Below are 24,289 nucleotides of genomic sequence, written 5' to 3'. Positions count from 1 at the left end.
TCTCCACATTCAATCTTCCTTATATCAAGAAGTCAATGATGAAGACTATGTCTCCATCATTCACAATATCCCCAGCACCCAGCCCACTGCAGGATGGCTGGATAGATAGAGAGATGAACAGACAGTTGGAGGGATCAATAAATGAACCAAAACCTACTTCTCTCCAATTTCCACTCACTGGTCTCCATTCTGTCCTCTGGAAGCAGTCTGGAAGTCCCAATAAAAACCCTAGACTTGGGGTGGAGAGACCAGTAGTGAACCTAGCTCTGATGCTTTTATTCTGAGACCTTGGAGGAATTATTTACTCACCATTGTGAACATATTCTTTCCATTTTAGAGGTGGGCAAAGACATCTATAAGATATCAGGACTACTGTAACAACAAACAGAATAAGGTATAGTACACTCCAGCAGGTCAACCAAGAAACTCCTCGCTTCTCAAGGTTTGAAGGCCAGGTAACAAAAGAACACTCAGTAATTCTCATAAATCAAGCTAAAAGACAAGCCAAAGACTGAAATGTATAGTACGAAGGACTACTATCCAAAGCAGTCTTACACCTGGGTAATAAAGTAATGAACGATGCCATGAAACAACAGGGAAAGGCAGACAATTCACACACACACAAAATACAAAGGGCAAATTAAAGCACAGACATATGCTCACCCTCCCAAGCAGTAAGGAAAATGCAAATTCAAATAGCAATGAAATGTAATTCTTTTCCCTCTATCAGAATGGTGAAATTTTCAAGACTGATAATAATACCCAATGATGGCAAGGCCATGGGGACAAAATATTCTTTCACCTTGTTGGTGTGACTGAAAATTGGTTCAGCCTTGGGACGAGCAATTTAGCGAGGCCTATTACAATAAAAAATGTATACATTCTCCCCCTCAGCAAATTCACTTCTAGCTATTTATCCTCGAGACATATCTACGCTATGTACAAAGAGATCTGTACTAGAACAATCTGGCAGCTTTGTTTGCGATGGCCAGGAAAAGAAAATCTAAATGTCCATCATCAGAATACTAAGTAATGGTTCCCTCATTCTAGGAAAGAATGCGCAGAAGTTTAAAAAGAGGAAGGAAGAGATCTGTGTACTCAAGAGGAAGGCATGTATCCTAGGATCCCACTTACGTTCAACAACATAAAACCGTAACAGCTTTCGATGGATCCATGTAGAGCGGCAGTTTCCAACCTGGAGCAATGATGCCCCCAGGGGACTTCTGGCAACGTCTGGAGAGCTCTTGGGTAGTCACAGCTTCGGAGAGGCTGTATGGGTGGTGACTGGGTAGTGGCCAGGAACACTGCTCAACAGCCTTCACTGCACAGGCGAGCCCCCCTACAAAGAATTATCCCATCCACAAGGTCAACTGTGCTGTGGTGGAGAAACTCTGGTACAAAGTTGTCTTCCACCCAACTGGCTCCAGAGGCGAGCCCGGGCTGGGTACAGCCTGAAGGCTTCCAAGGCACCGGTCCCCCTTCTGCTGGTAAGAGCACCCTCATTGTCCTTGGGGGAAACACCCTGAATCCTACTGATAAGTTGTAGGAGTAGGTATAGAACCTGAAAGCACGCCGTCCACCCGGACGCAGCCGTCCGCACACAGGGCTAGGACCACACCACCGCGAGTCTGCATCAGTTCCAGGAATGCTGCCGGCCTTGGAAGAGACCCAGGTCTTCTCCACTGGGGTCCGCTGAGCTGAGGGGATGTCAGCCTGTCCGTATACACAGACGGAGCCAACACAGGGAAAAAGCTACTTCCTCAAAAGATGGGAGACAGAGTCCTCAAGACACTGAATCCCTGAAATTCAAGCGTGTCTGCCCTTGGTATTTTCCGTTAGGCAAGCTAATGAATACCCTTTGTTACGTTTTGTTAGGACTCCAGGCTGAGTTACTCAGAGGACCGAAAGCTGTCAGCAGGAGGGAGGAGGGGACAGGGACAAAAGCAGAAAAACAACATGTCTGTTTTACAGAAACAGCAGCTCCCAAGCCCCCCGAGATGACCCCAGTTACTGTTAGCTCATTACAATACTAAGATCTCCTATGGGTGGGGTTTTCCACCACTGTTTTGAACATACGGTATATGCACTAGCATGTCGACGTGCTAAGAATGTTAAGCAAAGTGCCCACGTAACAGAAAACGTAGAGATCGCTTATGTATCAAGCCCCCGCCCCCACCCCGATGCGCCGAATAAAAGCTTCTAGCACTAACCCCAAAGAGACACAGCGCTGTGAGCACTATCTCCCTGCTTCCTTACTTGTGACAATACAAATTCTTTGCTTTCAACACTTCTTTGGGTTGTGTTCCATGTAAGGCACCCCAAGTGGTGAACCCCTAGAGTTCTGCTCCAATTTGGGCTGGTTCCCCTCTCCTACAACCAGGAAAGGGCAGGTGTATCTCTGGATTTAATGTCCTGGTCAGAAGAAGGATGCTCAGCTCCTCTCCCACGTTGTCCCAGTTTTAGGAGCCCTGGCCTGGACGTGACCAGGATCACATCAGAGCATCAGGCTGGGTCCGGCTGAGGTGACAGCTACATCCTGAGGGCTCTGCCATCCAAGCCTCAGGGATTGCTGAGATTCAACTTCCACCACCGCCCTTGACCAAGACACGGTTCCCCATGTAAACATGCCCATGAGGGAAAAGCCTGGGGACCAGCGAACAGAAGGATCAGAATGGGGGTGGGGGGCACTGCCCACGTGGAGGTTAGCCCCAACTGGAATTCCGGCAGCAAGAGAAACCGAAGACATACGTGTGTGAGTAATGCCACTGGTCCAATTCGGTAACTAACTTAAATCCAAAACAAGGCTAAATCCAGCACCAACTAGGCAGTTCCCAGCTGGCCAAACTCTCATGTACTGGGGCCTGGGCATTAAATATTTTGGGCCTTTATGGGATCTCACTTAAGCAATTCTGATGCAAATAGTAGGCCCTCGATAAACAGCTAAGCCTGGCATATAGCAGGCCCTCAATAAAACAGCTTTGGGATGAAGAAAGGAATTATACTGTCAAAGAAGAAAATAGCTTTCCTGCTCGGGAAGATAGAAGCAGTAACAGAATAATGGTGACATATACGTCCAAAGGGAGGACAACAGCCTGTTTGGTTTTTGCTTTCTGTTTTCGCCTGTATCGGGCTCTCTCAGAAGCCCTCAGCATCCCCCTGACAGCTGGAGGCTAACGTGCTGTGAACCTCAGAGGCGCTCGGGTGCTGGACTTGGTGGAGTATTAAGTTCTCCGGGAAACAGACAGCAGGAGCAAAGGCCCACAGTCCCGGGGGTTGCCCACCACACAGCACCGAAGCCCCTGCGGGCTGGGAGGACATCGGACAATCCGAGGGCTCAGCTGCCTTTCCAGCCTGCCTCTGGCACGACGGGTGTGGCAGGAGGGACCGGACGCCAACGAGAGAGAAGCACGTCCGCCTGCGAACCCATCCTTGTTTCCCCGGTACCAGAGCCCACAGCGCTGCAGCTGTGGGGCTGGTTTCTGTTTCACCCTCCTCTACTTCCCGAATCCTCCCCTCTCTGCATCACTACCCACTGAGCAAGCCCAAGCACAGAGCTGCAGGTAACAGAACGGGAGGACCCACGGGGGAAGCCTCTGAGGAAAGAGGATGAAAAGGAATGGCTGCGAAGCCCAGGGCCTCAAGTCCCAACACGTCGCCCTCCTCCCCACCACCTGCAGCCTCATGCAGCCCACCTAGGCCCTGTGATCTATTATTAACAGGAGAAACATGGATTCCCCGCATCACCTGTGAAACTGCGCTCCACTGGAATAAACCTTCAGGATGGCTGCCCCGGGGACATGGTTTCCTTTTGGACAGGTCTTCCCAGGGCACTGCCATTCCTTTAAGCCAAGGGGACACCCTGTGGTCTCTAGGAAAGGGGACGTATTCGAGAAAGGGAGAGCTTTGCTGAAACAAAGCAACATTTCTTTTTAATACAAAGGACACCTAATTAGTTGGGCCGTGCAGATGGAATATTGTACACTGGTCAGTGTTTCCGGTGGCTAAGTTCAAAGGCTGAAATTAATCCCACATAGAGGACTGATTTCAGCTCTACTTAAAACTAACAGTTCTTTTCAAAGGTTAAGATTTGAGGGTTCAGAAAATAAGTGTACCGATGGATTATTTCATACCAGTTTAGTGGCTGTAATATTTGCCTAAGAAAAAAAAGGCAGTTTTGTTTTTGTTTTGGGGGGATCTAACATCCCTTTACACACACTACAGCAGGATATTAAAGACGGTGGACCTCAATCTTATTTGGAAGTGGGAGTATTTGGGAAATAAGATCAAACAATCACAAAGGTATAAACCAGGAACTAATTGATTAACAACAAATGTAACTCTATCACACAGAATTGACAGAAAATCGAGCTCACAAGCTCAACGGTGTGTTAACACAGAGAGAAAGAGACAAAAACCCAGCAAGACTAGTTAGTAAATAGTTTTTCCCATTTTATTTATTGCTGTTCAATCATTTTGTCCCTGGCTAGTGTCTGGGGGCAGCCAAGCGTTAGCAGGAGCCAGAAGCATCAGAAATATTCATAGATGAAAACCTTAAATCGGGAAAGTTCTGGACATTGATTTTACTGGTGTTTTGAGAATTGTTCAAATGCTGCCATTTCCTCCAAGTGCCAGAGCATGCCTGGCCCCCATCTCAGACGTGGGGGCCGAGTGTAGAAACCACAGCACTCAAAGGCATAAACCATTTTTTAAGACCTTGCATTCAACCCTTTCCAGGGACGGCACCTCTTGCCAGAATCCCTTGCGCAAAATACAACTCCAGGCCCCTTCCCACAATATGAAGAATGAAAGCCCAAGCTCTGCCTGCAGCGGGTGGGCTAGCTTAGTTCCTCTTGGCATCCAGGAGCACCTTCTCCAAATATCCGGGCAGGCTCTCCAGACCCTGACATTGCTCAAGGGAGCAGTTCTGAAGGAATACCCCTGAAGCCCATCTACGGCCCGAGCAGACACCACGAACCAGCACCTGCTCTGATAATTATCCAGAGCAAGAGCATCTCAGCCTGGCTTGGGGGTCTGGAAGCCTTGGTGGGTCACAAGACTGTGCCCTGCGGTGGGCCCCGAGCAGTTCGACAAGAACCAGCCAGCTGGGCTGCAGGCATGCCCTCGGCCCATCAACTCCGGGGTGCAGGCCGGGCCCCTCCCTTCAGAATGAAGCCACCTGCCCCACTCGCCTCTTAGACATGTGACAAGCTCCACCCTCCTTCTCAGAACCTCTGCCAACTGGTACCTTGGGAGAAAATACTATTTGGGCTAAAAACGTGTTACTGAATGAGAGGCTTCTCAGTGCCTCTGTTGTCTCATCAATAAGATGGGGATAAGAAGAGTTTGTTCACAGGGCGATTGTGAAGGCTGAGTGAGCTACTGGACAGAATGCACACAGACCAGACAGAGGCAGCGGCCGCTGTGGCTTCCCGGTGGGACTATCACGGTTACTGAGCTACCGTTCGCCGTCTGTTCCCTCCGCCCAGCGAAATTTCCTGAATGTTACTGGTCACATTACGCTGTCCCAAACTCTTGCTGTTTGCATGATCGTTTACTTAGTGGTGGTGGTGGTGGTGTTGTTGTTTTAACAGGACTCTCTTTCTTTCTTCCTAACTTTATTTTAAAAGGAACGTGCATCACCATGGTTGGTGGAACACAGGATTCTGTGCCATAACTAGAAGGCAAATGTATAAACAAACACAAAGAGGGCGCCTGGGTGGCTCAGTCGGTTGAGCGACTGCCTTCGGCTCATGACCTGAGCTGAAGGGTCCTGGGATCGAGTCCCACATCGGGCTCCCTGCTCTGCGGGGAGCCTGCTTCTCCCTCTCCCACTCCCCCTGCTTGTGTTCCCTCTCTCGCTGTGTCTCTCTCTGTCAAATAAATAAATAAAATCTTTAAAAAAAAAAAAAAACCACAATGAAAACAAAACAACGTGCATGATCAAGCTCAAGTCCGCTCCTGCCAAGGCACTCCTTCAGAGCCTCCCTGTCTCTGCTGAACAGCAAGATTTGAGGGCACGGGCACACAGGGGCCACACTCGGGGTGTCCCTGCGCCCCTTGCCCGGTAACCCCAAGCCAGGGAAGAGCTGAAAAGTGAGTGGCTTCCTCCCTGCAGGATTTGGTAGCCATGTCCAGCCTCTGTCTTTCTAAAACCTGACCTGACACACAGAGTGGCCTGCTGTCCCACACTCCTGGAGACACCATTCTAACTGCCCACCGGCCCAGAGCACTTTCTGCAGTGACGGAAATGTGCTGCATCTGTGCTGCCCCGCACGGTGGCCTCTAGCTGCCTGTGGCTGTTAAAGACACAAAATGTGGCCAGTGGGCTTGAGGAACTGCCTTTTTAATTTCACTATATTTTAGTTCGTGTAAGTTTAAATGGCTACACGTAGCTAGTGGCTGTTGTACTGGGAAGCCCAGATCTACTGAGGCAACTACATGTGCGGAGCCTTTCCTCTTGGCTCTTCCAATGAACTCTTTCCATTTGGAGGTTAGGCCCTTGGCTTCCTTTGAGGGCCATCTGATGAAGCGTGACAGCAATGTGTCACAGGGATGTAATGGGGGATTGCCTCCTGCATCCCTCAATATTGCCTAATCTAAGGCAATCTGTGTGGAATCTAATCTAATCTAAAGCCCTGTGTGGAAATTTCTCTTGGAGTGCTCTTTGAGGAGCTAATGTATTTTCTTCTCATTAGCCATGGTATTATCCAAAAGAGCCACATTTCCATTTTCACCCTGGCTGCCAGGAAGCCCATAGGAAATTCACAAACCAATGAGAACGGTCATACAGGAGCTCATGACAGATACGTGTGATTTTCACAGTTTCCTTAATTCAAGTTCTCCTAGTTTACATTTTCCCAGACCCTGTTATTTGACTTTTTACTTCTATTTTATCATTCTTTTACAGGAGTTTCTCTAGAAATTATCTCAAATCTTTTGGGGAAATATACAGAATGCATTTGTTTAAACAAAGAAAAATAACGTCCAATGGTACCAGCATTTTAAGTGAGTCACCTTCTATCTGATATCGTTTACGATAAAAACACTGTAAAACAAAAGCTTTCTCCAACGTTTCCAAACACATGCTCGGATTTTGCTCTTGAGGGACTGACCAGAAGCATGGTTAGCGAAAAGGAGAGAGCTGCCTTCCAGAGGTGCAACATCACCAAAGATGTTGGAGCACCCACAGTGTGAGACGAAGCTGCTCTGGCTGATGCAGGTGACTCCGGGCCATGTCCTCTAGGCACCTACTGGACCACACCCAGGAAGGCTCTGAAGCCATGAAGGACAGGGACAGAGGGGCACAGATGCCACTGTGATCACCATGCCAACCATCTCCCAGGCAACAGCACATGGGCTGTGTCCGTCTCATTTTGTAACTGACTTCTAGACATTACAACCTGCCAGATCGCATCCTGGGCCGGTGCTGGGGGGGGTTCAGAAATGAAAGGTCAAGGAAACCTCTCGAGTGAGATCACATTTTAATTTCGCTCTAAAATAAAGCTGTCGGCTTCACTTTTTCCATCCTCCAGGCAACACCTCCCAGCTTTGCGATGACCACAAAGCAGAACTCAAAGGACACTCAAGTAAGAGGGATTCTGGTTTGTTTGGCTTAAGAAGAGAAGGAAAACGAAGGGGACATGCAGAAATCTGTCCTGTCTGATTCTTCTCAAGCCCAAGCCGAGAGCATCATGAACACTCAGATTCTCCAACACTTAAGAACCTGCTACTAACTGCCGTTGCCCAGATGAACAAGTAAACTAAAGTCACTCTCTGGTGCAAGCTGCCGTGCCAAGCCCTAGCTCATCTGTCCGTGAGATATTAAGATGCTGATACCCGTTCCTATAAAACACACACCTGCCACCAGACCTGCCACCGAAGACCACAGAGGGTGGGCATTTGGGAAGATGAGAAGTACGAAGACGAGAATACGGAATGTGCATGGGGTACTGGCCGCTCCTCGAGCTGACAAGAGCTTTGCAAGGTAAGTGGTAGGATTGTTTCCGTATTACAGATGAGGAAACAGAGATTCACTTAAGGTTACGAAATTGAAACCAGGGCTCCTATTTTCAAGTTCACTGTCCTTTTTTCACCACCCCAGGCTCTGGGAAAACATCTTAATAGCTGAGAAGACGTCTTCAATGGTCAATTCCCTACTGAAAAATAAAAAAAAAAAGTGGGGGTGGGGCAGCAAAACTCAAGGCTTTTCACAGAGCTGACAGGGAATAAGAACAAAACCTAATGAAAGTTGTCGTGATACAAGATGACAGACCCAGGAGACAGCTAAGATTCAGACTTGAAAACAAAGCAGTCCAGGACAGGTGAATATCAACAGCTGGAGATCAGGATCCAAGATAAACAAAACAAACAAAAATGACGACAAAAAAGATGGTAAAAGGCAAGGCTGAAAGAGGCATCGGAAAATCAGAGAAAAGATGGAAAACTGGGGTCCCGGGTCCCCAAAGCAGACAAAGGCCCCACAGTCCTTAACACTCAAACCCCAGCCAGGGAGTGACCCTGACACACGCAGTGCTGGCTTTGTCAAGTAACTGCTGCCCCTTCTTTTGAGGAGAGGAGTCTGGTTTTCGTTTGGAGAACTGCTCTCCCCTCTCTCCGGCACACCCCAGGGCCAGCCAGCAGTGGTCACGTCCGAGCCTGGCCAATCACAGAAGTGCATCACCCAGCCTGGAGGGTCAGAAATGGGTTCCTGATCCAAGACAGGTCTGGGAGAAACGCTGAAATCTCTCAGACAGGCGGAGTGCCATCCATCAAGCTGCAGAGAGCGCCAGCCTGAAGAGGACACCTGAGCAGGGGATCCAGGCAGCAGATCTGTGGCCACAGGTTCAACCACGCCTGAGGCCGCACCGACACCTGGGCCTCATGGCTGCGACACAAGCCGATAGACTCCATCTCGGCTCCAGCAGTCCGCGCTGAGATCTGCAGTGGCCACACCATGAGGCCTGACCGGCACGAAGAGGTTCCACCCCAGTCCCTCCTGTGTGAATGAGGGAAGGACTCCTTCCTCAGGGAGGCGGGGCAGCCGGAAGGCCGTGGCCTCCTAAGTACAGCGCTCCATCACCAAGAGCCAGACAGACCACAGCGCCACGAACAGCCGTCCACTCTACCTGAGTGGGGACATCCAACTGAAAACCAGGAGCTCACCTGATACACATGGAAGGCGTTGGCCGCTTTGCCCCGGAGAAACACCGACGGGATCCAGACGTTGATCAGTGCCCGGTTTGATCTGACCAAAAAGAAAGATCAAAATTAGTCATTTTAATTTACCAAGAAAGAGAGAGGAAATCATCTTCTCTAAGAGGCATTACACACAAGCAATTGGTGACAACATCTGTCGCGCACAGGAGTAAGCCAGTGTGAGCCTGCTCACCTAGCCCCCAGCATTATTCTGAAGGGACTTAATCCATGTGTGTTTGTTCTTTATATACACAGTTTGTACTTTGGAATGAGAAAGGGCTGCCCTTCCATTCTTACAACTGAATCACCGTGACTCAGAATTTATCTAAACCTGTTTCCTCATCTGAAAAAGGGGTTGATAAGTGGAAGTCCCCAGGCAGCTATGGAGGGTCACGTACACTGATGACCACAGGGTACCTGGAGCACCCGGAGGAGTCACGCCGCCTCCTTGCTGTGCTCGCTCTAGACCCTGGCACCCATTTTAAGATCAGATTCCACAAAAAGGCTCAGGAGGCCGACGTCCATGGCTAGGCAAGCAACAGCTATTTGGGGCGGGAAAGGGGAAACCAGGAAGGCAGGCACGAACACCCCTCTTGCAACTTTCGAAACACTGTGTTTGGCTCCAATAAACCAAGATTTAAATTCAAGTGCAAATCATTTACTGAGTACCTATAACATAGGACTCCATGCTTTCATCTATAGTACTGCAGTTAATGCTCACAGGATATTTAAGGGGTCTTCAAGGGTCCCTTCGGTTCTCTGAGTTCTGTGAGTTTTGTCTTATGTGATGACTTTCACCTAACTGTGAATCTCTGGGTCCACATACCCGCCACCACCAATCTTCCACCCAGCTGAATCCAAGGCATGCGGACAGACGGGCTGACTGTCGCTAATGCTTGAAGATCAATCCTGACGGTTACCAAAACGGTACCGCACAATTCTGGAAGGGCTGGGAGGTTCCAGTCCCGGCCTCTACTTAGAGTCGTCCCAGGGCTAAATGCTTTCACCTGAACTTTCCTCCTCTCTCAAGAGCAGCTCATAGCCATGCGCCAGCCTCCTGTGCTTAGAACACAACTGGAGACAATGATGGAAGATCCCATGACTCAGTGGCCTCCCAATCTCTACAGTGGAGAGCAGTTTCGTTTCACAAAGAAATGGTTCTCTCCTGAAGCAGCATTTCTTCTAAGCTCTGAGATGAGGCGCTGACCTCCTTCATGGGGCAAAATAATTCATCACTTCCTCAGAGCTCCAAGTAAAAACTGCAATTCTGAGCCATCAAGTTGGTTTGTACATCTAATGGCATTCCTCCTGTAAAGGTCTCCCATTGTACTAGGGCCTAAGTGCTCCCCTTTCATTTCTGTCAAGGGGGTGGGTGCAGTGCAGAAATGTACCGAACAATCTGCTTTTCATTAACCTTCCTGATTGGTAAGGGCCAGACACCCCCGGCTGGCTTAGGCATTTCTCCCTTTCAGAGCATTTCCCATACAGTGTTAGAATTGTTTACATGACTGGGGCTCCTGGGTGGCACAGCTGGTTAAGTGTCCGACTCTTGGTTTCAGCTCAGGTCATGATCTCAGGGTTGTGGGATCAAGCCCTGCATCAGGCTCCAGACTCAGTGCAGTCCGCTTGAGATTCTCTCCCTCTCCGTCTGCCTCACCTATTTCTGTTCTCTCTCTAAAATAAATAATCTTAAAAAAAAAAAAAATGAGGGGCACTTGGATGGCTCAGGTGGTTAAGCGTCTGCCTTCGGCTCAGGTCATGATCCCAGAGTCCTGGGATCAAGCTCTGCGTGGGCTCCCTGCTCAGCAAGGAATCAGCTTCTCCCTCTCCCTCTCCCTCTGACCCTCCCCTCTGCTCCTGCTCTTGCACTCTCTTTCCCTCTCTCAAAACAATATATTTTTAAAATCTTAAAAAAAAAAAAAAAAAGAATTGCTGGAGTGCCTGGGTGGCTCAGTCGGTTAAGCATCTGCCTTCAGCTCACGTCATCTCAGGGTCCTGGGATCGAGTCCCGCATCCGGCTCCCTGATCAGCAGGGAGTCTGCTTCTCCCTCTGCCCCTGCTCGCGCGCTCTCTCTCTCTCTCTCTCGCTCTCAAATAAAATCTTAAAAGAATTATTTACATGACCATCTCTCTCCTAGATATTAATTCATTTGCTCACTCTTCTGTTTCTTCGTGCACAAAGCAAGCACTTACTGAGAGCCTACTACGTGGCAGTCACTACTCTAGATCCTGGAGACGAAGCAAGGAAGCAAGCCGACACAGTCCCCGCCCTCAGGGAGTGAGAGAGAGACAACTCCCTTAACGATTATTCCACTAAGGCCCAAGAAGATGCTTTGTGTAATTTCCATGTTTTTAGGTTTACAGAGATTTGTACTGTGGCCTAATGTATGGTCTAGCCTAGAGAATGTTCCAGTACACTTAAGAAGAAAGTATACTCGGGCACCTGGGTGGCTCAGTTGGTTAAGCGACTGCCTTCGGCTCAGGTCATGATCCTGGAGTCCTGGGATCGAGTCCCACATCGGGCTCCCTGCTCAGCAGGGAGTCTGCCTCTCTCTCTGACCCTCCCCCCTCTCATGCTATCTCATTCTCTCTCTCAAATAAATAAATAAAATCTTTAAAAAAAAAAAAAAAAGAAGAAGAAAGTATACTCTGCTCAGGGATCTACGGATGCCTGTCGGATCTAACTGGTTTACAGATTGTTCGAGTCCTCTGTTTCCTCGCTGGTCTTCTCTCTAGTTGTTCTACCCAACATGGCAAGTGGGGTATTGAAATTTCCAACTATTATTGCAGAACTACCTATTTCTTCCTTCATTTCTGTCAATTTTCACATGCTAAGTTTTGGGGCTCGGTTGGTAGGTACATAGATATTTCCAGTTGTTAAAAGACATTATTTAGTTATCACTGTTGTTAGTGCCACCAAGGAATATTGGATCTCAGGACAGTGAAAGGCGCTGGTGAGGGTGGGGGCAGGGTGGGGGGCTGAGGCATCACAGAGGCTAGGGAAACGGTCTTTGGGAGGGGCTTTGGGGAGTACTAGGAGTGAGCCAAGTTGGGGAGGGTAGGCTGAGGCTGGAAAGGTGCTTCAGGCAGGGAGATTAACATCTGTGAAGGGCACAGCCCAGATGAAGACTTCCTAGGTTTGAATCCTGCCTTCAGTGTGTTCTCTGGAGGACGATACCCATGTCACAGGGTTGTCAAAGGGACTCAGTGGGTGAGAACAATGCCTGGCACAGAGGAAACAGTCTGGAAGTAATGATCCCGAGCAGGGAAGACCAGGTGAGTTAGAGGAGTCACGGTGGCCACGGGGGCTGTGTGCAGGGAGAAGACAGGGGACGGCTGAGGATGAAACCAGAGGTCAGCAAGGAAGGGCCTTCTGTGCAAACTACATGAGGGATGTGGGCCTCCATCTTGAGAGAGGAAAATGGCACTTCCCTCCGGCTTTAGTGGAGATGCACAAACCCAAGGGAGGGGGCTGCAAACCTCTGGGACAGAGATGATGGAGCCGGACCAGGCAGTGGCTGCTTGAGGGCAGGGACTAAGTCTTATTCATGCCCTCCATCAAGGACCTGGCATGACCACCCCTACCCCAGGAAGTGCCTGACTGCTTTCTGCTATAATGGTGAGCCTTCTGCCTCACGACGGCCTCTGAAACCCCCCCTCTACAGCTCTCACCTCTCTGCCCAGCTCCCCCCACAGGCCGCCACCCCATAACCCTCTTCTCACTGTACCCCGCTCCCCCCACAGGCCCACAGGGGGCAAGCTCACCTCCAATATCCATCCCTCATGGCTTCGCCTCACGTTGACCCCTCACCCTACACCAGCCTGACAGCCACCCAAGCACCGAGCGGCCTCCTGAACCCTCTGCATTTTTCATCACCTCCCTGTCATTGCCACCACTGCCCTGTGAGGTTGGCAGCGTGACCTTCACCATATGAATGAGGAACTCAGGACCAGCAAGGTCTAGAGGCTTGCCCAAGGTCATAGCAGTGTGAATCCTGTAGCTGGGACGGCAGGGAGGGTCAGCCTGGCTCTGATAAATGCTCTTTCTGATGCCCCACCCTAGCCCTCCAGAGGCAGGCTTTGCCCAGATGACACTTGCTCTCAGGGAGGCTGGGCCACCTTCTGCTCCGGACAACTGAATGAGAGCAGAGGGAGGCTCTGCGGGGCCCTAAGCTGGGACCTGCTCCACTGTCTTTACCAACCCAAGGGGATTACCTGTCCAAACCCCAAGGAAACCTGATCTGAAATAGTCTGAAGACCAACTAAGTGCTTCAGGAGTTTACTGTCAGAGGCACCAGACAGAATCACATCCAGTAACCAATCAGACCCATGCCCTGAACCACTATGGTTTCCGGTAACTTCAGGGTTTATAAACTCATATTCCTCCAGGAGACACTCAGCTAATGAAATGAGAGCAACAGGCCAGAGTCAGGCACCAGGGGTGGGGGTGGGGGGGACACGGGGACAGACAGACGACCGTGATCAGCAGAAGAGCACAGGCCCTGTGTGAGGGACGCAGCCACGACTCAGCTCCCACTGTGGCCTGGTAGGGATCGGAGCCTTTTTTTTTTAATTTTTAAAATGAAATTTACATTCTTACGTGATAGCTTCCAAATCCTAAATGTCGGCCAAAAAAAATTAATTGTTTTCCAATACCCAGGAACAGAAATTAAACACATTTGAAGGCTAGGCTCCAGCTGCAGGCGAACAACTTCTCACCTCCAAGATAACCAAATTGGCCCACGCAGATTTCAACAGTGATTTTAGTTTCCCCCTGTGGTCTTCTGGGGACACAAGCCCAACAACAGAGTCCTATTTCTAAAGGGCCCCTCGTGAGCAGATGCCGTGGACTTACATTTCAAAATCCGACAAACTCTGGTCTTCGGATGTTTGACTCAAATCTCCAGGCACCTGCCATCGGGAGAGGGGGAAGGGAGAGAGAAAAGCGCATCTTGGTTACCATGGTTTGCATAATCACCTAAGAATTCTGCCTCTCAAAGATCCCTGAACATTTCCTGTTCAGAATGAGGTGAAAAAGCAGTTACTGAGAAACAGTAAGAGATTTTGTGGAAGGATGGGTTAGAGACGGTGTTATGGTAATAAAAATATGCCACCATGAGGGATCTCAATTATCTTCATGGAGAACGGACTGTTAATCCTATTGAGATAATAGCAGGCCTGTAAAATCATGTAATTTTGGAGCTATAAAGGCCTAATTAGGATGTGAGATGCGAGATATCAAATGAGCAGTGGAAAAAATATCCACTGTCACCATGATGAACATCACACACACAGACACACCTAGTACGTAAACACAAAAGGCCAACGTCTGCCCCCACATGGCTCTATCCTTCCCGCCTCGTGATGCATGAGCAATTTAAGGCAGGACACAGCTGCTGCCGCTGACTCAGAAGTGCCCTGTGAGAACGTGATTGGGTAACAGAAACTGTACTGCCCCGCAGGATGGCAGGTTCTACGTAAAGCAGCTCGCAAAATGGTCAGCACTAGCAGCTGCCCCAGGAACAGTGACGTTACTTCCAGGGAAGGAGCTTCTGATCGAATGGAAGGATGCCAACGGAAACAGGGAAGACCAAGGGCAACAGGGGAGGGTGTGGGCTCGTGAGGGCAAGAGCATTTATCATGTTCATCAATTTCCCTAACAAGCGCCCCCAACACACACACACACACACACACACACACACACACACACACTTCACAGATGAGGAAACAGGTTCAGGGAGGCTGAGACCTTGCCCAAGGCCACACATGCAGGAACTGGATCTGAATTCAGGTCTGTCCAACTTCAAAGCAACTTCTGCTGCTATAAACCTGCAGCAAACACAGGGAAAACCAGCTACAAGGTGGAAGAAGCTACAACTTGAACCCTTTCCAGGGGACTGGAGACACAAAAGGTAACTCCCTCTGCGGCAGGAGGCGGCCATGGTTCTGGAAGCTCGGCTCTGGGGGCACACCGGTCAGGATAAACCCCCGCTCCACGGGTTCCCAGCCCTGTGGCCATGAGCCAATCATTGGGCTGCTCTGTGCCACACTGTCCTCACGTGTAGAATAGGTAGGATAGTCCCACACCTCAGAGGGTCGTCCCGAACACAAAACCTACTGCCTGCAGGGTATGCACAAGAGTGCTTAGCAGGTGGGAAGTTCCCAGGAACTGTGCACTGTACGAATAATGTGGCAATTATTGAGAGAAGCAGGGTGTTCTGCTATCCTTGACACCAACACAGAATCTGTCCCACCAGCCCAAGGGCTATCTCTCACCCCACACATGGCAGCCCGGAGGGAGAACCGGAGAACCACCCCACCTGAGCCCTTGACAGGTGTATGGAGCTAAGCAGTTACAATGGGCTCCACAGCAGCTTTTGCTAGGAAGTTGCTATTGAGAGATTCCTTCAAACCCAATAGGGAGAAACCGGTCTACCGCCAACCTGAGAAAACCTTGGTTTCAAAAAACCAGGCACTCCCTGGGCTGGGTCTGAGTGTGGCCCTGCTGTGAGGGTGAGCGTCATTTTCCTATGGATGGCTGGGAAGAGAGGCAGTATAATCTACTAGGGAAGCCATGAGGCTGTGTCCCACAGCCCCTACAAACGTCACATCCTCTGACCCAGAGAGCTCACTCCCAGGATTTATCTACACAAAATAATCAAAGACATGGGCCAGAATTTACATCAAAGATCATTCCTCTTTCCATTGCTTAGATGAGTTGAAAAAAAATTTTTCAAACAATCTAAGGTCCAACTATACAGAAATGATTTGGGAAATTGTATGAGATGACCTGATTTCTTTTTTTAAAAAGCAGTTACACATGCACACTCATGAAAGTACAAGCATAGTAATAATTCTGGAGAAATATATAGGAAAACTAACAGTGGCTATCATTGATAATGCAGTAGGAGTGGGAATGGGGAAAAAGAGAGGCTGAATTTTCATTTGCTGTATTTCCATTAAGATTAAAAAAATATATCTTTTGAATCAATTGCTTTAGAAAAATATTTTAAATGTGCTTTTGAAGAACAAAATAGCTTTCCATGTGCTGTAATGAAAAGATCTCCAGGACAGATCAAGTAAGAGCCGAAGCAGGGTGCACCTGGGGAGCAAAAGTGGAGAGTTAAGACTATCAAGTTGTATTTGGTTTTGCATCAAGAAGCATCAGCAGTGAACTTGAAGACACCTAGAAAAGGGGCACCCTGTGGGCACCAGCAGGTGGGAGTGGGGGCCTGCGCAGCTGGTGCACAGACTAGAAAGGAGGCTTTTTATTAAGCACTCCTTTACATCGTTGGAGCTTTGAAATAATGTACTGCCAATTAAACATTTAAATAAAAACTTACTATCCTGGGGCGCCTGGGTGGCTCAGTCGTTAAGTGTCTGCTTTCGGCTCAGGCCATGATCCTGGGGTCCTGGGATCGAGCCCCACATCGAGCTCCCTGCTCAGCGGGAAGCCTGCTTCTCCCTCTCCCTCTCCCACTCCCCCTGCTTGTGTTCCCTCTCTCGCTGTGTCTCTCTCTGTCAAATAAATAAATAAAATCTTTAAAAAAATAACCTTATTATCCCACCAAAAGAGTGCTTCTGATAAATTTTTCATGGCACAGAAAACAGCTCCTGGTATCTGTGGGAGCTGCAAATGCCCAGTCTGGGTAACAACATGACTTAGGACGTCCACGTATCAGGTCAGAACGAAGCAGGTCAGTAAGATGACCCTGGCAGAGCTCGGGGAGGGAGAAGACAGATGGATCTGCGTTATGTATTTGAACTTTCCTGTACTGTCTCCAATGAAGGTGCATTACCCATGTAACCATAAACAGACATGTACATATTAAGAGTCACTCATATTACTGTGTGAAGTAAATAAGATACTCTTTCCAATCCACCCGCCACAAAAATGCATTTGGCTAAAATGCAGAAAGCCAGAAAATAGAGACTTTGCCTTCCATCGTTCTTCTCTTACGCACGTGGGATGGAAAAGGACAAGAGGAGGCTCAGAAGGGACGTCACCGTGCAGACACCACTCTCCCCTTGGCGCTTCCGCACAGAGCCCTGTGGACAGGGCCAGGACTCTAGCGCCTTCTCCAGCAGCTGTGGGGCAGCTCTTGGCCTCTCTTCCCTGAGCCTCCCCCTCCACACCTGGGTCTGGGGAAGGCTGTTCTGGCATGATGGGAGAAACAGGTAAGCAGACTGGAGGAGGGGCTCTCAGGCTATGAAGACACCTGCCACACCATTACGTGCGTCACGCCGCCGCCTTTATTTTTATTTTTATTTTTTTAAAGATTTTATTTATTTGAGACAGAGAGAATGAGAGAGACAGAGAGCACATGAGAGGGGGGAGGGTCAGAGGGAGAAGCAGGCTCCCTGTTGAGCAGGGAGCCCGATGTGGGACTCGATCCAGGGACTCCAGGATCATGACCTGAGCCGAAGGCAGTCGCTTAACCAACTGAGCCACCCAGGCGCCCACGCCGCCGCCTTTAAATCAACCTCATTTCAGACTGGAAGTGCACAGAGCTTGGACCCAGGGAAGGTTCTGACTGGGTTGAGCCCACCGAGCTGAAGGGAAAAGGTGACCAGAGGACTCAAGTAAAAGAGAAGGTGAGGGCTTTAAGGACAGACATCACTCTACAATGCTAAGAATAAAAAAGCTTCTTCTAAAACAATTGATTCTTGAAAGGCATTTTCTTCACGGATAAGTTAACCCTCAGGGGTGTTGATTTTTAGGGAGCATTTTGGACAATGGATCTATGTAGCTGGGAGGTGTTAAACCCTTCCGAATTAGGAGCTTTTCTTCTCATTATGTGGCCTTATTGGTATCAGCAAGCCGGGAGACATTTACATGTGTCCGTGAGTTCCGGAGACTCTGCTGGAAAAGGATCTGTCAACTTTCTGACCTCTGTGGAATGTATCCTGCAAATCAGGCCAAGCTCGACAGCACCTGCATGCTGATCACCGATGCCCAAACTTACGCAATTTTAACATTTTGTCTTTTCATGCTGTCTATCCAGACTGGTACCAGATATCATCTGGGGTTTACAGACCTCATCCAGAAAGCTCATTTTACTCCACAGCCTGGCAATGAAAAAGGTGTGGGGCAGGGAGTATTTTGCAAGAAAAATCAACTTTCTATTGCCACTGGCCACAAACATCCCTTGTAACACCCCATGAAGCTACAGGCAATCCTGGAGGACGGATCTCTGAGATACAGCCTGTTTGGTTCACCCTCAACAGGGCGCATAAAAAAGTGATCAGCAGCATGGATGCCCTCATTCCCTTCTCCCTGGCCCTGCAGACAAGGCAGGTCCCCATGTGGCCTGTGGTCTGGGGAACCACGCAGCAGTAGGCGGGGGCGGGAAAGGCAGAGCCCATTACTGGAGAAACACAGCAGCCCTGATTCCTGGATCCTCCTGGACAGACAGCCCAGGTGCTACAGACACATGGATCGGGAGAGAATCCGCTTCCGGGGTGCATCAGCAAAGAAGCTTCCCCCACCTCTCCTGACTCAGGATTTCCTGGTTTTTGAGGTGGGGGGGTGCTGGGGAGCAGGGACAGGCCAGTTTCCTGGGTTTTGGAGGGGGGGTGCTGGGGAGCAGGGACAGGCCAGCTAACCACAGCCCCTCACATCCAGAATTTAGATACTGGTTCACCCTGGTGCTCTGACTGGGATTCTTCAAGCCTAGGATAAGGGCTCAGATAAAAGAGATTCTGCCAGAAAGAATAACACATGTGCTGCGTAATGTTTATTTAAATACAAAGGGAAGGAGGGAGGAAGAGAGGAGAGAACTAATCAGCCAACTGCCAGAGCCACAGGAAAAACTCTACCTCCTTCTACTTCCAGAATCAGGATCCAAGCAGAGGCAGCAAAGGGGGACACAGCATACTCCCCTTGCTTGCAGCTGCCCTTGCTTCCAGTCCTGGGGGGGCTGCAAACATACACACACCACCACCAAGCATCGTCAAAGGCTTCCTGCTTTACGAAGCGCTTTCCCATCACAACTCTTCCCACATCCTCCTCCTCCTCACAGCCCTGTGGGCACAGGCATCACCCCCATTTCCCAGGCAAGGACAAGAGGATTCGGTGTGGATAAACAGAAGAATCAGAGACGCCATGAGGCCAGCACCAACCGCCAGAAGAATGAGTGTGCCATCTTGGATGTCCAGCTCAGTGGAGCCCCAGATGACTGCAGCCCCAGCCAACGGAGCAAAACCACTGAGCACCGTCAACCCACAGAATCATGAACTGTAAGAAAAGGGTTGTGTTTTGAAGTCATCAGGTTTTGGTGTGGTTTGACATACAGCAAGAGGTATCCCAAAAAGTAACTTTCTCAGGGTCATTCAGCTAGTAAGTGACAGAGGTGGGAGTCAAATGCAGGTGGGTCTGGCTCCAGAGTCTACACTTTTTATCACCAAGCTATGCTGCCTCCCACTATAAAGTCCCCAGTCTTTGCATTTTGCTTCTGTGTAAGGGGAGGCCTGGAAGAAGTAACCCAGATCCACAATGAAGAGGCTCTGCTGGTATAGAGACCTCTGATGGAATGAAGAAGGTCCGTAAAGACTCAACCGCTCAAGAGCAGACGTGCACAGGTATACACATGGGTCTAAAACCCCAAGCCTTTCTTACAGCCTGTCTTCTTTGATGCCACACCAGACCCAGAGGAACAAGGCATAGGCCTCACCCAGTCCAAGGTGGCTGGCTTTCACCCCAGGAAATCCCAGGTCCTTTCCCATCTTTTGGATACACATGTCAGCCCAAAGACTCCAAGCAGAACACATCAAGTCTCAATGGACTAGCAGAAAATCGGGCATTCTGACGGTTAGAGAAGCCTCCTACTGCCTGTTAGAGAAGTCACCCGGCTTCAACAAACCCTGGTTTCTTCCTCCCTTACTTGTCTCTGACAACCTGTCTCTGAGTGCCCTATTAGAAAGAATCCACAAAGACGAGGGGACCCCCGCCCAACATGTGTTCAACACCTACTATGTGCCAGTGTATTCGCACCTTTAATGCTCAAATAACATTTGAAGCAAGAATTATGTCAAGTCATGTTCCCCTACTCTCTTCCCCCAACCTATTTGTACAGCTGGCCCTTTTCTTACCCTTTAAGACTCAGCTAAAATACGCATTCCTAGGAGTGCCCTGACCGCCAAAACTAAGTGGCCCTCCAGTGCCACATCTCCGGCTCATGCCACATGGCTGGCCGCGGGGGCATTCCAGCTCATCTGTGCACCGGCCCCTCCCTGGGAGCAGGAGGACACGTGCCCTGTGACACTCGGCAGCCTGGCCCAGCACCTGGCCCAGCGCAGACACTGAATTAATGTTTGTGACGGAAGAAATGGTTGATAATATAAGCTGTATTTCCACACTGAAATGTCAATCTATTTTGAAACTGCTTTGTAGCCAATTCGCAATCTTCACGCATGATAAGGATAACTTGGTCTGGAGATAAGAAAAATCAAAGGAAGAGAATTGTATTCTCTCTCTCCTAATTACACGGCTTTCAGATTTACCGCTCAGAAGAAAAGGCAAAAGGCAGATATTATGGAGCAGCCAATCTTTGTCCCAATCACGAAATGACACCCATGATTTATGTTTTCCAGAGTCACTTTCTCCCTCATCGAACTTTTCAAATAGCCTTCCCTTAAGCAATTAACCCTCACTTTGCACTGCCAAAAACAACCACTATTTCCCGGCCCTCCCTACAACCCTACTTTCTAATTTTTTAAAATAAGGAACAAAACGTGCAATGGCACAGCTGTCTTCCAGCAGGGCTGGCCAAGGCCCTGGCCTGCGCCCTGAGCACGAGGTCAGCCTGGGCTTTCTGGGCCCGCTGGAGGCAGCCAGCTCAGGTCTGGGCAACTTTCAGGCTTCTGGGTTTATCTGTTCATTTGTTGTTTTGTTCTACGAACAATGAGAGGCATTCCTGCGGTTTAAAAAAATCAGCTGAGGTCAAAGACTCTCCGAGGCGAGTAAAGCATTGGCAACGAAGAGCTTTCAGGAGTTTTTTAGGCTGTCTTCTGGGAAGCCCTGGAAACTTGAACCAGTGCAGACTAGGACACTTCTGTGAATTAGGTTTTGATGGGTCAGTTTCTCCGAAAAGACTATGAAGGTCTCAAGGACAGTATTTCCAGAGCCCACGATGGTATCAGGCAAACACTAGTTGCTCAGTGAATGTTCCCATTGGATGGAGAGATGAACAGATAGAGAAATGGATACATGGAGCAAAGGAATTTCAGGGAAGGGGCACGAGGAAAGTATTCAATCGACTAAGAATGACCATCACGTTTCTCTGCAAGTAATGTAGATGCACGGACAACAGACGTGCACCCAGCTCTACTGGGACCTACACCCAATACCACTGACGGCAGTAAGAGCCGGGAAACCAGCAATGAAATGGCTCCATAAAATGGTACCATCAGAGCCCGACCGCACAAGGACTAGAACAGCATGGACGTCCTCTGCTAACAAGAAACGACCTCCAGCATATGATGTCAGGTGACAAGAGCAAGACCCAAAACAACAGGTCAGGTAAAGTACTAGTTTCACCAAGAAGCTGGAAGATAGACACGCATCTGCATTAACCATTTCCAGAAAGACACACAAGAAACAGCCAACCCGTGGACGCCTTTATGGGAATGGCTCTGAAAAGCAAGGGCGTGAGGAAGATAAGAGTTGTTTTTTTTTTTTTTACTGTACAACTTTATACCTTATCAAGTTCTGCTACATTCAAGAGTAGTCACCCTTTCAAAATAAATGTATCAACCTTGAAATTTTAAACTAAGGGGAAAACTTACTATGTCTATGTTGAGGGGGAAAGCAGGATAGTGACTAACTCTGAGGTAGGTGGTGGGGACTGACTGGGAAAGGGTATCAAGGAACATTCTGGGGTGATGGCAAAGTTCTGGGTCTTATGCTACACAGTGCAGGCACTCGTCAGAACTCAGTGAGCATGCAATGAAGACGGGCTAATACCTGCAATTTGCTTTGAAATGCATTTTGAAAAAAGATGAATTGAGGGGATATAAAAGGGAAGGAGAAAAAAGCAATGGATGGAAGGATGCAAGATAAAGCAAGTACAGTAAGCTGTTAATGGCAGAATCTATGTGGTGGGTACACAGGTGTTCCTGGTAAAATTCTTTAACACAGCTGTTTTAAAATTTTCAAGTAGAATGTTGGAAAAAATAAGTTTTGATCAACCAAATGATCAAATGAATGACCAAATTACCTTTCTAGTCTCTGCACAGGAAATGACATTATGTCACTGTCTTATAAAGAGGCTATCGGGGCACCTGGGTGGCTCAGTCGTTAAGCGTCTGCCTTCGGCTCAGGTCATGATCCCGGGGTCCTGGGATCGAGCCCCGCGTCGGGCTCCCTGCTCAGCAGGAGGCCTGCTTCTCCCTCTCCCACTCCCCCTGCTTGTGTTCCCTCTCTCGCTGTGTCTCTGTCAAATAAATAAAATCTTTAAAAAAAAAAAAAAAAAGAGGCTATCACAGTATACAGCTTAAAAATGTAGAAGGGAAAGTATTATAGAAGTGTGTCAGATGGTTAATAGAACTGCTTTGCGTTTCTGGATTCTGAGATATTAGTGGTATTTACCAGCTCTTTTTTTTTTTTTTAAAGATTTTATTTATCTGACAGAGAGAGACACAGCGAGAGAGGGAACACAAGCAGGGGGAGTGGGAGAGGGAGACGCAAGCTTCCCGCCGAGCAGGGAGCCCGATGCGGGGCTCGATCCCAGGACCCTGGGATCATGACCTGAGCCGAAGGCAGACGCTTAACGACTGAGCCACCCAGGCGCCCCTATTTATCAGCTCTTGACAAACGAAAACATGTTGTGATTTCTTCATCAATAAATAATTTTTTAAGAAGGGCTGGGCTGGGACTTTGGTGAGCTGGGACTGAGTTCTGACTTCATAATGTCGCCTCGAACAAGCCACTACCCTTCTGAGCCCGCCTTCCTCCAGTACAATGGGGCAACAGAAGCTGCCCCGCAGGACAGCTGTGAGGGACCACTCAGGACCCCTCAGGACCACTCCGCCAGCGTCTGGTGGAGATCAGGAGCCTGCTACGCGGCAATCACTCCCATCAATCCTGGGTGGAGTTCAAGGGTGCTGCAAGGACAGAAGGCTGGGGCCCGGCAGCCTTCCCCCACGAGTGAAGGGCCAACTGCTCCATTCCACAGATGCAAACACCTGCCAGCCATCCAGACACTGAGTCCACAAACCCGAACTAAGTTCCTCTTAAGGGCCATTAGCTCCAGGGAGGCGGCAGCGAACAGGAGAGATGAAGCCTGGGGCTCACGTAGCATATAATCCAGCTGGGGAGACCCGTCTTCAAATAACCTACCAACACCGTTATGGTGTGCAAGTCCACAGAAAAGAAAAAGGAGAGCTAAGGCGTCTGAGAGAGGGACAGGGCAAAGTGGCGTGGAGGGAGGCTGGCTGGAGAGGAGGCTGAAGTACCTAGGGAAAACAGCAGGACTCTGGTCCGTGCTCAAACAGCGAGAAGCCCCCAAGGGGAAGTAAGCAAGGGAGAGCCTGGGCTAGCTGGCATTTTGCTTAGTCTCTCTGGCTGGAGAGTAGTGCCTGGGAGGCAGGCAAGGCGGGGAAGAGCCAGGAGACACACACACCCCATCTCGACGGAAAGCACGAGGAGATTTGCCAACCTCTCTGCTCACCGCCTTTCCACCGACAGAGGTAAGGCTCACCTGTAAGAAAGTACAAATCAGCGACTGTCTCCCGTTTCTCTAGGCTTAACTTACTAAGATGTAAAGCAGTTCTCAAGAATCCTCAGCCAATCTCGAGGGAAAGATGTAGGCCCGTCATCACGAGCTGGGAGCACCAACTAATCCAAGCTTACTCTTGCTACAGATGAGGACCGTGAGGCCTGAGGAGGAAGGAACAGCCCCGTGAGGGCTGCCCCTCCTGGCAGCCTCATACCTTACACGGGGTTCTTACCCGCTCCTGGAAGGTTCCCAGGATTTTAGTAGCTGTCCCTGGAGTTTTGTGGCCATAGGCCCCTCTCCCCCTGCCCGACACACACTCTCCAGCAGGAACAGAATCTACTGTGATCCGATCCCCATTTTGAGTTTCCAAGGAAGAG

The 24,289-nt window shown here is 49.3% G+C and overlaps 1 protein-coding gene across 1 annotated transcript in view; it reads right to left on the bottom strand.

Moving 5' to 3' along the window:
• Nucleotides 1-24,289, bottom strand: part of SNX29 (sorting nexin 29) — a 502,531-nt gene that overhangs the window by 144,468 nt on the left and 333,774 nt on the right. The window contains exons 16-17 of the mRNA XM_021698163.2: nt 14,051-14,106; nt 9,163-9,244 (exon numbers count right to left, since the gene is read on the bottom strand). Coding sequence (XP_021553838.2) covers nt 9,163-9,244; nt 14,051-14,106 — 138 coding nt within the window. The remainder of the gene's footprint in view (nt 1-9,162; nt 9,245-14,050; nt 14,107-24,289) is intronic.

The sequence above is a fragment of the Neomonachus schauinslandi genome, chromosome 5 (assembly GCF_002201575.2).
Source record: "Neomonachus schauinslandi chromosome 5, ASM220157v2, whole genome shotgun sequence".
Classification (NCBI taxonomy): Eukaryota; Metazoa; Chordata; class Mammalia; order Carnivora; family Phocidae; genus Neomonachus; species Neomonachus schauinslandi.
This window is presented reverse-complemented; position numbering and strand designations above follow the sequence as displayed.